Raw genomic sequence first — 16,223 nt, forward strand, 5'->3', positions numbered from 1 at the left:
CACCTCAATCTTGTTCTTTGGGGGTGGCAATTCCTGGATAGCTTTGATATTTGACGGGTCTAATTCAATACCTCGATGGCTGACTATGAATCCCAACAACTTTCCAGACAGAACACCGAACGCATATTTTGCGGGATTGAGCTTGAGATTGTACCTGCGAAGCCTTTGGAAGAACTTTCTCAAATCTCTGACATGGTCAGACTGCTTTCTAGACTTTATAATCACATCATCCACATAAACCTCGATCTCCATATGTATCATGTCGTGGAATATGGTCATCATTGCCCTCATGTAGGTTGCCCCAGCATTTTTCAAACCAAATGGCATGACCTGATAGCAGTACGTTCCCCATGGCGTGATGAATGCCGTCTTTTCTTCGTCCTCCTCATCCATTAAGATTTGGTGGTAGCCCGCATAACAATCCACGAAAGAACCAATCTCATGTTTGGCACAATTATCGATCAATATATGGTTGTTCGGCAATGGGAAGTTATCCTTGGGACTTGCCTTGTTGAGATCTTGATAATCAATACACACCCTGGTTTTGTCATCCTTCTTCGGCACAGGCACAACATTGGCTAACCAGGTGGAGTACCGGGTGACCCGAATGACCTTGGCCTCAAACTGTTTGGTGACCTCTTCCTTAATCTTCACACTCATATCAGTTTTAAATTTTCTCAGCTTCTGCTTGACAGGGGGAATGTCGGGTAAGTGGAAATTTGTGAACCACCAAGTCAGTGCTTAGACCCGGCATGTCATCATAGGACCATGCAAAAACATCTTTATACTCGAATAGTGCTTTAATTATCTCCTCTCTGAGTTGTGGTTCAAGATGGACACTTATTTAAGTTTCCCGGGCATTATCTTGGTCCCCTAAATTGATTTCTTCTGTATCACTCAGGTTAGGCTTGGGTTTTTCTTCAAAATGGCTTAGTTCTTTACTAATCTCTTCAAAGGCTTTATCCTCGTCATATTCCGATTCACCATCACACTTTATTTCTTAGATTACTATTTCAGAATTAGATTGGCTTTTAAGACTGGACCGGAGATTCCTCATGCATGTCATATCATTGAAGCCAGCATAAAAAGAACTGTACAAGGAAGAAAAGAAAAACAAAAATAAAACTATCAGGAAGGAAGAAAAAGGGAAATTGCATTTCATTGAAATTAAAGATAACAAGGTTTATACATCCAAACGGATGGAACCTAGAATTTGAATTACAACCCTGGAATAATCCAGATAAACTGAAAGAAAATTAAAGCAAACTACCAAAACTCCTTCATGGTGGGGAGAGGAGTAGCTTCCTAATTGTTAATCTTTGCACTAGGCCCAACAAACTGCACATCCACTTTACTCGAGCCCTCTCCAGCTTCCAACATAATCACATCGGCGAATAACCTCTCGAACTTTTCAATCAAATCTCTATCTACATCAACCACTGAACTAGGAACTATTGCCACTAGGCGTTTCTTGGTGCCAGGCCTAACAAATGACCTGAAGAGCTGTGGGATGGGCTTTGGGAGGACTGAGGCCCTCTGTTTCAACTTTCTAGCTCTTTTCACGTCCGCAATTGTGGGCTTGAACCCCAAACCAAACATATCCAAGTTTTTGGGGAGGGATACCGGTTGTACGATACCTTGCAGAGATGCACCCAAACCCTTGCCCAGTACAAAACTATTTTTCAACATTTCGATAGCTACATGACTGATGCGGCAGCTACCCTCGGGTTGGAACGCACTTCCATTTTGAAATTTTCTCTACCGATACCGTGTCAAAAACCTGATAAACCCATGGCCCCTTGTCGTCCTCGAACTCTATGAACGGAACAATGGCATCACTGGGAACACCCCAATTATCTTCGCCGTGCACAACGATTTCTTGTCTATCCCATTCAAACTTGATCATTTGATGCAGAGTAGACGGGACCGCTTTGGCAACATGAATCCAAGGTCAACCTAATAGCATATTGTAAGAAACAGCCACATAGAGCACCTGGAACTCCATGGTAAATTCAACTAGCCCTATTGTAAGCTCGAGCACTATGTCCCCGACTGAATCTTTTCCCCCACCGTTAAATCCCCGAACGTAGATACTGTTCTTGTGAATTCTTTCATCATACACCTTCAACTTATTCAGAGTGGAGAGAGGGCAAATGTTTGCGCTGGAACCATTGTCAACCAGCACTCGAGTAACCACGGAGTCTTCGCATTTCACTGTCAGATAGAGGGCTCTATTGTGCTCGGTACCCTCCATGGGCAACTCATCATCAGAAAAAGTGACTATATTCACCTCAAATATCTTGTTAGCTATCTTTTCCAAGTTGTTTACTAAGATTTTGTCAGGAATGTGGGCCTCATTCAGGATCTTCATCAAAGCCCGACGGTGCTCGTCTGAATGGATCAATAATGATAATAATAAACACTGAGCCGGTGTCTTCCTCAACTGCTCCACAATGGAATAATCCTGCACTTTCATCTTTCTCAAGAACTCCTCTGCTTCTTCCTCAGTCACAGCTTTCTTCGCCAATGCTGTGTTATCTTTGGAGATCTTAGCTTTTCTCAACTCTTCAGGGGCAAAGCATATCCCCGATCGAGTCAAACCATGGGTCTCACAAACTTCTTCTTTAACCTCTTTCCCCATGTAAGTCACTGTCACTCGTTCATAATTCCACGGGATCGTCTTGCTGTTGACTATTGGTAATTGAGTTACCGGCTTGATAATGACAGGATCTGTGCTGGCGCCTTCCACAATTACCACAGACTTGTTCGCCACTCCTGGCACAACCACTTTCGCTCTTTCATGTTTTCCTGCGACGTCACTTGAGGACCCCTCCTTGACCACCACAGATGGTTCACTATTTGCCCCATTCAACTTGATCGCAGACTTCTCACTTGTTGACTTTTCGAACGGCCTGGCATCACTGGACCGAATTATCATGACAGTTTGCGAAGGCTTCTTAGGCTCCCTTTCCTTATGCACTATCTCCATATTCGTCTCTTGATGAGCTGGCAATGGGTTCTGGTTGATATTAGGTCCTCCGGAGCTTGGACCTCGATCCGATTAGTGTCAATGAGCTCTTGAATAGCTATTTTCAATTGTCAACACTTCTCTGTGTCATGCCACGGGGCACCAGAACATTCACAACTCACAGAGTGATCAAGATTCCTCAGGATTTGGCAATTTTGGTTCAATCGGACTCAGCATACCAAATTGTCTCAACCTGCGGAACAAACTGGTATAGGATTCTCCCAATGGAGTAAAAGTCTTCTTCTTCTGCAACCTCTCATTCTTGGTGGCCTGATTGGGCCGAAAACCTGTTCTGGGGGGGATTTCGGTAGGCTCTTGGGGGTGGGTAGGCATTTTGTGGAGCTGGATAGGTACTTTGTGGAGTTGGCTCATGCCATTGCACGTGCGTGGGAGGTTGAGGGTATTTTTGTGCATGATGGATGGAAAAATGATGATCTGGTGGTGGGTAATAGTGTTGTGGTGGGCTATATGGAGTGTGGGGGTAAGTTTGGTGATAGGGTCGAGGCTGGTTGTAGTAACTTGAAGGGCCGCTGGGTCCGACCCAAGCTCCTGACTCAACTGTCGCAACATCCTCTTTCTTCTTTTTCCCAAGTACACCTCTAGTACCATTTTGAATGGCCTGGGTGGTCGCTTTGATTGCTGAATAACTCATGATCTTGTTGGACTTGAATCCCTCCTCAACCATGCCTCCCATTTTTACAACCTCATTAAAGGACTTGCCCACTGCTGACACCAAATAACCAAAATAAGTGGGCTCCAAGGCCTACAAGAAATAATCAACCATCTCGCTTTCTTTCATTAGAGGGTCAACCCTTGCGACTTGATCCCTCCAACGGAATCCATATTCCCGGAAACTCTCACTAAGCTTTTTCTCAATCTTCATCAATGATAGATGGTCTAGGATAATTTCAAGATTGTACTGAAAATGGCAGGCGAAGGCTTGGGCCAAATCGTCCCATGTGTACCACCTATTGTGATCTTATCTAGTATATTATTCCAATGTCGATCCACTCAGACATTGGCTGAAATAGGCCATCAGTAATTCATCTCTCCTGCCTGCTCCTCTCATCTTGCTACAAAATTCTCTTAAGTGTGCTACTGGGTCACCATGCCCGTCGTACAGATCAAACTTAGGCATCTTGAACCCCGCTGGTAACTGAACATCTGGGAACAGACATAAATCCTTATAGGCCATGCTTACTTGACCTCCCAAACCCCTCATATCTCTGAACAATTGTTCCAAGCTTTTGACCTTTCTGATCATCTCCTCATGTTCGGGATTTTTGGGTGGCTTCTTGGTCTCTGCCGGGAGATCAAGATGAGGGGTGTGAGAATATGGTTCCGGGACTTTGAAGGTGGGCTCAGGGGGATAATACTGGTTGTCGTGAGTCTGGAATAGAGGCTCACTGGAAGACCGGTGTAATGCAGCAGGTGGAGGTGCCACAAAAACAGGCGTGACTGGTAGAGGGGGGTGTGGGACTTGTTTGGGTGGTGGAGCTTGTGATGTATGGGAAGTGGTGCCATAGCATTGTTGGTAGAGGGGGAAAGCGGGAGACGAATTCACAGTGGGAGGTTCCTGAGGTTGAGCCAAGGGTGGGATATAAGCAGGGTTGGCGGGATAGACCGGTGGTGGGTGCCTCTTTACCCAGTCCTGGTACATTTCAGCCATTTGTTTCTTTAACTTATACATCTCTTCCTTCATCGCATTAACATCCAATTTTTCCGCCTCTTTTGACGGATCAACAATACTTGCCTCCGATTCTTGGTTGGCCATATTTAGTTTGTCTTTTGATCGGGTGATGTAGGGGTGAGTTGCCAGAATGCCAATCAACTAACCACCTGCCTGGACTCAGTATATCAACAACAACCTTGTTAGTGATTAGGGCTTTAACAATTGGTAACTGCACATTTGGGGAATGAATGCACCTAAGCAGTTAACCGTTTCTATTATTCATTTGATCGACTACTTGCGTCATCCCGGCCTTTCCTTATTTCCATTTGCAATTTCTCTTTTCCCTTTTTTTCTCTTTTTCATTCTGGACTTTGCTTTTTCTTTGTTTTTATCCTCTCACTTCCTTCTTGTTTTGCCATTGTTTCTTTCTCTTGGTTTTCTTATTCTTCTCTCTTTCTTTTCTTTTTCTCTCTTGTTTTTCCTCTCTTTTTTCTTTTTCTTCTCTCTTTTTCTTTTGGTTATGGTCGAATCCTAGGGAGATTGCCTACGTATCATGACCCCGCATGAATTAGAGAGCGTAGTTCTGGGAGATAAGTGTAAAAGTAAATAATAAAACATTTTGGGATTTTCAATTTTCATAAAAAGCAAATGCTTTGATTACAAAGACTCAAAATCAACAGACTCCAAAAGAAACTAACAGACTCTGATGCAAAGACGAAATACGGATTCCAAATATAAACTATCATACTCCAACAAAGAAAATACAGACTCGAAAACAACTGACAGACTCCAGTAGAAAGAAAATACAGACTCAACATAAATGACAGACTCTAACAGACTCAAATGAAAAATCATGAATACATTAATGTTCCTGGTGCCCGCGGGACATCATTCTATCTAGACGCGGGCCTATATGCGAGATCCCTTTGAAGTTGATCCAAGTCACTCATTATCTGTTTAACAAATGTCATCACTGCCGCGAAGAAGGTGGTCTGAGTCATATCCTCACAGGCTTGGCACTTCACAATAATGTAATCGGCGATGTTTCTAATTCTCTCTCTTATGACACCTTTTTCTTGTAACAAACGCCCGATCTGCTGGGCCCTGGCTTCCAAAGTTTGCCCGGCCACATGACTCTGCCCTTGAAGTTGTTGTAAATCCATTTCTAATTGTGCCAATGTTGTATAACAATGTTCTCTTTCTACCTTAAAGTCTTTCGCCTGCTTGATCATTTTGTTTTCCGTGGCGATGACCCTTTTCTTTAATCCAGCGACCTCATTGTCGTACTTTTCTTTCAATTGCTTAACCAGGCATGCTCATTCATCCGCTTTTTTAGCCAATTGCTTTCGAATTTTAGCTAGTTCACTTTCTGCTTTGTTCAAATCAAAACTATAGTCACTCACTTTCTGCCTCAGACTACCTATAAGTTTTTCATTTTTGGCACTTCGGGCGGGGTTTTCTGCCGCTACTTTCATTTTCTGAATTTGGGCTCGAAGGGCCTCGTTTTCTTTGGCTAACTTTCTTTTTCACCTTCATCCATCGCGGCTTGCAAGCTATTCTCGAATTGAAGTTCTTTGACTTGTTTCTCCAACTTTCCTATTGTGACCCTGTACTCATTCTCTTTGGCCAACCAAGCCCACTGTTATTGCGACACCTCAACGAATTCCTGAATGCGAGGCCTTTTGGCTGGTCTTTCTGGTTCGGCCCTTGCAGTGTTCTTCTTTCTATACCAGGCAAGATAGGCGGGTGATACTTTGCCTCTAGATAGGTCACGCACTCTAGTGTTCACCGTCAAATACTGGCATTTGTTCCAAATAGAACGAACTGTTTCTTAATGAAATTGGTCGTCGGAACTAACCTCGACCACATAAACACTAATATCTTCATCTGGGTGCATCACCTGACACCTTCCCAACTGTCTCATCACCCGGTAAGGAGCGTAGGGCTGAATACCTCGCAGACCCATTAGGAGGAAGTAAGGACCAGTGGCGGGCATATACACAATTTCTTCAACAGGAAGCCAACCTAGTGTCCATTCTATTTGTCCCATAGTGATGGAACGAAGGCGGGATACCCAATCTCCAAACCTCACTGGCAGCTTGAACCCTACAATCCTTGTGTCAGACTCTTCAATGCAACCTTTCTCTGTGGATCCGTAACTCATATACTGAGGGCGATGACACAGGTGCTCGATCATCCACATCTGTAATAGAAAATTGAATCCCTCGAAAAATCTGCCCCAGCTTTACAAGCTGTGAGATCTCGGTATATCTCAGACACTATCATAGGGGCAAAAGTGCTCTTGGCATTGGTAATCAGGACCTTGACGACTCCAGCCACTCGCAAATCGATATTCCCGTCTTTTTGGGGATACACCACAAGGCCTAAGAAAGCTACCATGAAGGCGAAACGCCTATGCTCATCCCATTTTGTTCGGTTCCCTTTGCTACAAACCCCGCTTTCCGGATCGTTGAACCCTCCTACATGCCCGTACTTCTGGTATATAAAATGCAAAGTGGAAAAACCACCCTCCAACTCGGAGTACAGGACTCCCTTGCTTACTTTTAGCAAATCCATGAATTTGTGAGAGTTAACGGCTCTTGGAGCGATTAGATACTTATGCCTCAGCCCTTCAGTACTTTCCATATAACCTGCTATCTCTTCCAAGGTTGGGGTGAGTTCAAAATCCGAGAAGTGAAATACGTTATGGGTCGGGTCCCAAAACGTAACCAAAGCCTTTATGATGTCTCCTCTAGGTCTGATCTTTAACAACCCGGTGAGACCTCCCAAATGTAGATTGACCTTATCTTGCTCCGATTTTCCCAGATCCTCCCACCACATATGCAACTCCAAAGGGATCTTGTTCCTGACTGCTATCGACAAACTTGGACTCGTGCTCATTCTGCACATTTATTTGGGTGATTAAGCAAAGATCAAGACTCATTTGACTCAAATACAAAGTTGACACTTTTTTTCTTTTTTTCAAATTAAAAATAATATCGGGTTTTGCAAATACGGCCTTTCAACACCTCGAAGACGAAGATTTTAAGGCTGTGTTGGCTAACCGGCGAAAACCTTGAAAGATGACCACAGGCGGTTGTTCTTGCAAAAGCAGCCTTCCGGCGCCCTTTTAGGGACATTCGGCTATTTTTGACAAGAATGACATCACCCTAATTATTTTCAAATAAAAGTAAAATTTCTTGTTCTTTTGGGCTATTTTTGCAAAAGGGAAGTTGGACCCGATGAGGATTGCCTACGTATCCCACACCCTGTGAGAATCTAACTGGCATAGTTCGGGCAACTTTAAAACAAAAACCAACTCTTTGTTTTTCTCTTCTCTTTTTTCCCCAAAATAAAACATTTTTTTTTCAAAATTTCGGCAGAGTTTCAGTACCATTTGGACATTGATTTTTTTCAAAACAGGTGATTATCTTATTTAGCCCTCACACTGTTGTTCTTTTTTTTCAACTTTCTCCTATTATTCAAAAGCCGGGAGCATTCGACTCCGAAGCAAATAAATGCACAAGTAGCAAGTAAGATGCATCAGGATGGTCTTTTCATTTCAGGTACACCTGTCCTAGACAGACCCAACCCCTGTGTTGAGTCTCCAAAGTCAAAATGCACATGATGCAAGCAAACGTTCCTACTAGAGATCCGACATGAGGTATTGTTATACTAGATTTTAAAAAACCTGGGTTGATTTGTTCTAGACCTGGCTTACCCGAGCGGACAACTCGAGCCGAGGGGGGGCTGCGTACCGGTAACCAAAAGATCATCCGGCTTTGCAACTTGTCTGAACCTCGTTCTATTCGGGATATGACACTAACAGAAAGAAGTCACGACCAGCGTGCACTCCTCGGGAGAGAGAATAGAGAGGTTTTGTAGCAGTTTATATATACAGTTCAGATAATATCAAAGCGGTAAAAATCAACATTTAGCACATTAGGCTCAAACATGTAATAAATTCAGATAACCAATAAAACCAAAAGTAATAATTCATCTAAGCTCGAGTTCTTGAACCCTGAACCAGAGATTCTGGGTTCGGTCCCCAGCAGAGTTGCCAAAGCTGCCATAACTCCTTTTTACCTACACCCCCGAGAAGGGAGTATATAGGGAGTTTTTTCAATTAAAGGACAATCGAAACGGGATTTATTTATTAAGAAACAGAGTCGCCACTTGGGATAATCTTATGGTGTCCGAAGTCACCGGTGCAAATCCCGAGTCGAGGAAAAGGTTGACTCTGTATTATAGTTCGCGAACCAGAAATCCGGGTAAGGAATTTTGTTAACCCGGGAGAAGGTGTTAGGCATTCCCGAGTTCTGTGGTTCTAGCACGGTCGCTCAACTGTTATAATTGGCTTACTATCTGATTTTAGTACACTTTTAAACCTATGCGCATTTTTAACTTTTTAACCGTTTTTATTCATTTTAGGAAGATTGCAACGTCACTTAAAATATGTCTTGAACCACGTCACATAAATGCACCCATAGTCCGCAACACATTTTATATAACATTATTGAGATTTGGATTTGGGTCACATAAATGCGCACCCGAGTTTAGAAAGGTAAATTGTTAAAATAACACGCCTAAAGTGACTACGCATTTGCAACTTTGCGAGGGCCATGGAATTTCAACTAAACGGCACGTCTCGAATTCTAAGGATCAAAACAAGATTAATTAAATGAGGGCCATGCAATTGTCATTTTTGTTCGGCATGGCGTACCTCAATTTCAATTTTAAAGGGGATTCAAGCTAGATTTAGGAGGGCCATAAACTATTTTTATTGTCTAATATGGAAAACCTCCAATCTACTTTTGAGATAGTCTAACTTAATTAAAGAAAAAGCCCAAAGGAACTCAAGAGGTATTTTATGTTAAAGTTTAAACTCAAAAACGGAATAAGTAAACAAAGGTCCATTTCCTTTTTAAAACTGAGCCCAATAATGTACTGTAACTAGGGAACCATCAACTTTAAAACGATTGGGCCAAACCTCAGTAACAGGCCCAATTCGAAAATATTGCAACTGAAGGACGAGAACTCAGGATCGAATTCCTTTTAGCCTAAATTAATTCCATTAGAAATTGGGCTCCAGATGGCCACTATGTAGTCTGAATTAAGCTACTGATCTTTAACATTTTTACACAACGAAATATCAATGGCTGCTTAAACAAACAAATACCCACATTAAGTCAAATGAATTGTCTAGGATATATTTACCATGCCTTATACACCATCAAATTAATACCCTGCATACTAACACAATTTCCATACTCAATGTACATACGTTGGCATACGTACCCCTGTACCTCATTTCCCTTATCCTAGATACCCATTAATAAAGACTTGACATCAATCACTACCTAACAAAACAATCAGAGGTTAAATACAACACATTCTTACGCTAACAGACTCAAAGCATGACCCAGTTAATGGTCTACTAACTAGTTTCGAACTCTCAGCAATGCAAGATTATCCAATTTGTACAAACTCAATAATGCTAACTCCTGATTTCCCAAATATACAGAACCATACTAAAGCAAAGATGATCGCACAAAGCCAAGATTTAATGCTAATAACAGAATATGTTGACCAAATCCTAAGAAGACAACATTTACCAATTAACATGATCTAAACTCCAATTACAACTCACTCTTAAATAAATACATCCACCAGAATCTTTCTCAAACCAAGTATTACAAGTTAATTACTAAATTGAAAGAAGAGAAGATGATTCAGATTCACAGCATCAAAAATTTATCTTATTTTTTTCAAATCCATACTTTGAGCTACATCATAGGGCATCCATATGATCAAGGAATACCTGGAAATGAGCAAAGCAAACAAACGATGTGAAGAATTTGCAGTCAAGCAGTAGCAGTACAACAGAATCAACACCAGCAAAATCAGCTCAAACCAAAAGGAGTATGAAAGCAGTAAACATAATCCCTCTCTAATAGTAACCACAGCAACTTCACAAAGTAAACCTTAAACACCCACTTCAATCCATTTTAACACTAGAAAAATTAGATAACCTTTTCAGAAATTGAAAACTTGCGAAATCGCAGGATGATTTTCAATGAAACAGTAACTTCATTCCAATTTTTCAGCCTTTTTTAAATTTTGGATTTTTTCTTTCCTTTTTCTCTTGGGTCCCCCTTGAAAGGCAAATTTATGATGCCTTTATATGCAAGGGACTAGAGCAGACCTTAGGATTTTAACTTTGCCCTCTGCCTCCCTCTTTAATTCTCATTTTTAGCTACTTGACCCCTCATTTACTGACTTGTTCCCCAAGCTAACCTATTATACTTCTGAAATTTAATAAAAACCTCTCACTAGAAGCTTCCTATTTTTGTTATGAAAGATTCTCTAATCTAAACTACCCAAACTACCCTTTAAAGACCCTGAAATTACCTTTAACCAAGACCTGTCATGGGTTGATTCGACCCAATTGAATTAATTCAAGCTCAGCCCAAACCAGTAAATTAGAAGATTAAAGGCATAAACCCAAGCCCAGACCAAGTCGAATTGATTGAAACAAATGTTCATAACAAAGACGAGTCTGAACAACTTCAAAAACACAAATCAAGTACTGGGCTAGAATTAAAGAAATTACCAGATAAAACTAACCTAATTAATCAAGCTAAGTCACCTAATATGTTTAAAATAACATGCCTAATAAACAGCCCATAAACGAACACAAAAGACCTAACGGGACAACAAATAATAGAAGAAACGAAGGAGTAGAAAAGAAAGAGAACTGAGAAGAAGAAAATAGATATGCCTAAGAGGACCCGGACAAAAGGGCATAAGGAACAGCCTTCAACTCATCGATTCTGGCCTGATCAGAAGTTAATCGTATGTTTTTTTTAATATCAAAAACACACGAGTAACATCGATTTAGGCCTAAAATCTTCTAACCCTCGCCGATTCGGACCTTTGGACTTTTAGGGTTGTCCCTTCAAATCCAGATTCGAGGAGCTTCACTAATATTCGATGGAAACGGAGTGGATTTCTGGAATGAGGGTGAAACGGGGTTCAGGGGTGTTATTTTGGGGCCAATTGGATGAGTTAGGGTTTTAGTCGTTCTTTTTTATTCAAGATTCGAGAGGTTGGGCTGAAATTCAAGGGAGGGGTTTGGAGATTTGGAAAGAAGAGAAGGAGAGGAGTCTATGGTGTAAAAATAGGGTCGATTGGAGCAACGCCACCTGCGGAAGCGATTTCCGGTAGGCGGCTTGCGACGGATGCAGTGAGGGTTTCTCTGAGTGTGTGTGGGGACGATGAGAGGGGGTAGGGGGTGCGTTAGGATAGTTTTATACCCGAAGACCCCAGCTTCCCCACCGTTGGATCTAGAAAACCTCGACGGCCAAGATTTGTTTTAAATGAAACGGTGTCGTTTGGTCGTCCAAGGAGACTGGGTCGGGTGAGGCGGGTCTGGGCCTGGGTTAAACGGGTGGTCTGCGTGTGGGCCTGAGATAATTCAATTAATATTGGCCCAAATTCCTTTTCTTCTAGTCGGCCTAAAATAAAACCTAAATTAATTCCTAATCAAATTATCCTATCAAATTAAATTAACTAACTCTAAATAATAATTACCACAACTAATTAAATACCAAATCAAAGAAAAACTACCAAAATTCGAAACTAAAAATTTAAAATGCAAAAATAAGTTATTTTTTGTGATTTTCCATTTTTATAAAACACTAAATTACTAATTAATTCAAACATGCAAAATTAGATTCTAAAATGCGAATGCAATGTATTTTTTGTATTTTCATGAATTAAATAAAATAAACATGCACAGACAAATGCAAACAATAACAAAAATGCTACAAAAATCTACGAAATTGCAAATAATGGAAAAATTTATTTTTCTTGAATCTATGGAATTAATTCATATAGGGCAAAAATCATGTGCTCACAATTTGTAGAATGGATTATGCAATGTATTTTTACCCCTACCTATAGTTTTAATATAAATGGGGAGGTAGTTGAATCAGTTAGGCCGACTAGAGGAATACGACAAGGAGATCTGCTATCACATTATCTATTTTTAATATGTGCAAAAGGTTTCTCTACTTTGTTGAAGATTTCTGAAACTCAAAATAAAATTCAAGGTTTAAAGTTAAATAGACATGGGCCGAGCTTAACTCACTTATTTTTTGCAGATGACTCTTTTATATCCTATTCAGCTAACACTCACAATGCAGTCCATGTAACTGAGATTCCAAGAAAGTATGAGCAAAGTTCTGGCCAAGTGGTTAATTTAGATAAATCAGCTATTTGTTTTAGTAGAAATGTATTGGAGGAGGAGAAAGTAGAGATATGTTCCTTACTTGGACAACAACAAAGAAATGAGATGGGTATGAATTTAGGATTACCAGCTATCGTGGGATGCTCAAAGAAAAAGTTGTTAGAGTTTATTAAGGAGAGAGTCAAGATAAAAATAAAAATATGGAAGGGTATATTTTTAAGTGCAACAGGGAAAGAAGTAATGCTTAAATCTGTACTTGCAGCAATCCCTTCCTATGCCTTGTCAACTCCCTGATGGTCTGTGCAAGGAGATTACATCTCTTTTTTCTAAATTTTGGTGGGGACAAACTGAGGATAAAAGGAAGATGCATATTGAGAAATGGGAAAGATTATGTGATTCTAAATCAAGAGGGGGCTAGGATTTAGGGATTTAAAGGCTTTCAATATGGCTTTGTTATCTAAACAAGCTTGGCGTATATTGTCGTACCCGGATTCGTTGTTAACAAGAGTACTTAAAAGCAAATACCTTCCACGCTCAACTTTCCTTGGCGTTTCTACATCATCTACAGGATCATGGATCTGGAGAAGTATTTTGTGGGGAAGAGATCTATTAGTTATTGGACTAAGGTGGAGGATCTCTGATGGAAAAATATAAATGTTTGGACTGATCCTTGGATTCCAAGAAATAATGGTTTTAATCCAAAAAGTATTCAAATACAAAACAATTTAGAACTTAAGGTTGCCGACTTAATTGATGAAGATACGCATACATGAAAACTTCATAAGATAAGTACGACCTTTGAACCTGAAGATGTAGATGCAATTTTGTCTATACCAATATCTATCATAGGTCTTAATGATAGATTATTGTGGCATCACTCAAAATCTAGAAACTATGAAGTTAAGTTAGGTTACTATTTAGCAAAGGGTTTGGCCGATAAGACTATTAGGAACTCGGAAGCCCAGGCGAGTTATCATTCTTTTCCTAAAAACTTCTGGGATTCTTTGTGGAACTTAGAAATTAAAAGTAAACTTAAACATTTTCTAAGAAAGTGTGTGATTAACTCTTTGCCCGTTAATTATACCTTAGCTAAAAGATTACAGAACCTGAATAAAACGTGTAAGATTTGTGGTCTTCAAAATGAAGATATAGAACATATGCTATTTAGATGTCCCCGATCTCAGCTTGTATGGAAACAAAGTCCTATTAATTGGCCTGATATTGAAAACATAACTGACTTTTCTGTATGGTGGTACAACTTGTTCTTAAATGCTAAGCACTTTCCTGAATCTACTAAATTATTATATTTGAGTGTTAATCTTATGTGGCAAATTTGGAAAGGTAGGAATGCTTGGTGCTTTAATCAGGAAATGTTAGAGCCAACTGATATTGTTTCTAAAGCTCTTTTTGAGTATGAAGAATATAAGGATCTATTAACTAGTTGCCTCGTTGCACGACATTCAACTGGAAATGAGTTTCTGCCTAAACTAACAAATTTTCAAGATGATGTTTTATTATTTACAGACGCAAGATTACGGTGTGATGATAGACATGCGAGTACTGGTGTCGCGGCTTTAAATAGCCTTGGAAAACTGCTTCACGCCCATGGATCCTCAATTCAATATGTTGGAAAAACCATGACTGCTGAAGCGATTGCCATAAGAAAGGAACTTGAATGTGCTGTTACTCTTGGATGGAAAAGTGTGAAGATTTTATCTGATGCTAAGAATGTTGTTAATATGATCCAAAAACAGGTGGCTACTTCATGGGAGATAGAAGTGTTGTGTGAAGACATTTGGAAGCTATCAAGTATGTTAGATCACGTCGAGTTTCTTTATATTCCAAGGAAGTTAAAGAAAGTAGCTCATAGTTTAGCTAAATTTTCTATTTCTTTGTTGAAGGGCATCTCCTGGGAGAAGTTTTTCCCAACTTGGACTGCCCAGGATGCAAAGAGTATATTTGAACTTTGTTGTTCGTTGATGCAGTAATGTAAAGTCTTTGTTTTTGGGGGAAAAAAAGGTAAAGTCTTTGTTTTGGGAAAAAAAAACGAGTGTCATTGTATATTTGTATCTTAAAATTGACATTTGCTTAAACGTACAAACACATTGGTCCAATTTCCAACGGGCCGCTCTAAGTAGGCCAGCTCTTAACAGAATCAGCTAGTTAAGATGGTCCACGCAGCCCAATTTTCAGTTGCGTGCCTTTTCTTCTAAGGTTTCACTTTTTCTTTCTTTCTATTTTATTTTTGAAGTTTCCACATTTTCTTTTAAAAAAATTGTATTACTATGAGGGATCAAGGAAGCTGAACCTACATATATCGTATGAGAGGCTTTTTGGAAGTGTCATAAATGGATTGATAATTATGACAGCGTTGAGGCCGAGTATTAGGGTAAAAAGTTAATAGGTAGTCGAACGTTTTTTCTTTCCTATCCCGATAATATTAGTGTTAGTATGATATTTTTCTTACTCTTAGATTGCTATTAAAAAAAAGGACAGCCCAGTGCACTAAGCTCCCGCTATGCGCGGGAGTCCGGGGAAAGGCTGAACCACAAGGTTTATTGCTATTACTACATGTTATTTTCTTATTATCTTTCACTTCAATTTTCTTAGTATCTTGTTGTTGTTACTGCTTATTGCCCCTAATTTTTTTCATCTTTTTTGAGTCGAAGGTTTGTCTGAAACAACTACTCTACCTTCCTTGGGTAAGGGTAAATTATGCGTACATATTACACTCCCCAGATTCCACTGCTGAAATTTTACTGGGTTTGTTGTTTTTTTTATAAATGGATTGATAATGAAAGGGTTAAATTAGAAGGAAAGTCATGCTAAATAGCATCATCATCAATTCATGTCCTAATCAAAACCACTTGTTTCCTTTTTAAAAGTCATTGGTCTTCTACTTAATTGTCTGTGGATCAAATTCTGGGGTCCTTTTTGGTGGTAGTGCTAGAGAATTCATGTGAAGCTTCTTTTTGGTGGGTGCTACATTTTTCTTGGTTCTTTCTGTTTTAAATGGTAAGAGCCTATAAAAAGTCATTTCACAATATCATAATCCAACAAGGGTGTGTAGTAATTGGTATAAAATAATTTTAAAAACTTGACAAAGAAATCCCATATGATAGTGAGAAAGACTTTTGGAATGACGCAGAGACAAATCCAGTATAATGATAATACATTTGTTGCATGTACGACTTATTATATACATACATTTTACGAAAATGAATTTAATAGTTTTCTATATCGTTAGTGTAATTAAATATGTTATAGCAAGT

The 16,223-nt window shown here is 39.9% G+C and overlaps 1 protein-coding gene across 1 annotated transcript; it reads left to right on the plus strand.

Annotated features, from left to right (window-relative positions):
- The first annotated feature begins 14,108 nt into the window (after window positions 1-14,108).
- Window positions 14,109-14,939, plus strand: LOC142165372 (uncharacterized). The gene has a single exon (XM_075223940.1). It carries the CDS (start codon window positions 14,109-14,111, stop codon window positions 14,937-14,939), a length of 831 nt encoding a protein of 276 aa, XP_075080041.1.
- The last annotated feature ends 1,284 nt before the right edge of the window (window positions 14,940-16,223 follow it).

Source organism: Nicotiana tabacum, chromosome 10 (genome assembly GCF_000715075.1).
Source record: "Nicotiana tabacum cultivar K326 chromosome 10, ASM71507v2, whole genome shotgun sequence".
NCBI classification, from domain to species: Eukaryota; Viridiplantae; Streptophyta; class Magnoliopsida; order Solanales; family Solanaceae; genus Nicotiana; species Nicotiana tabacum.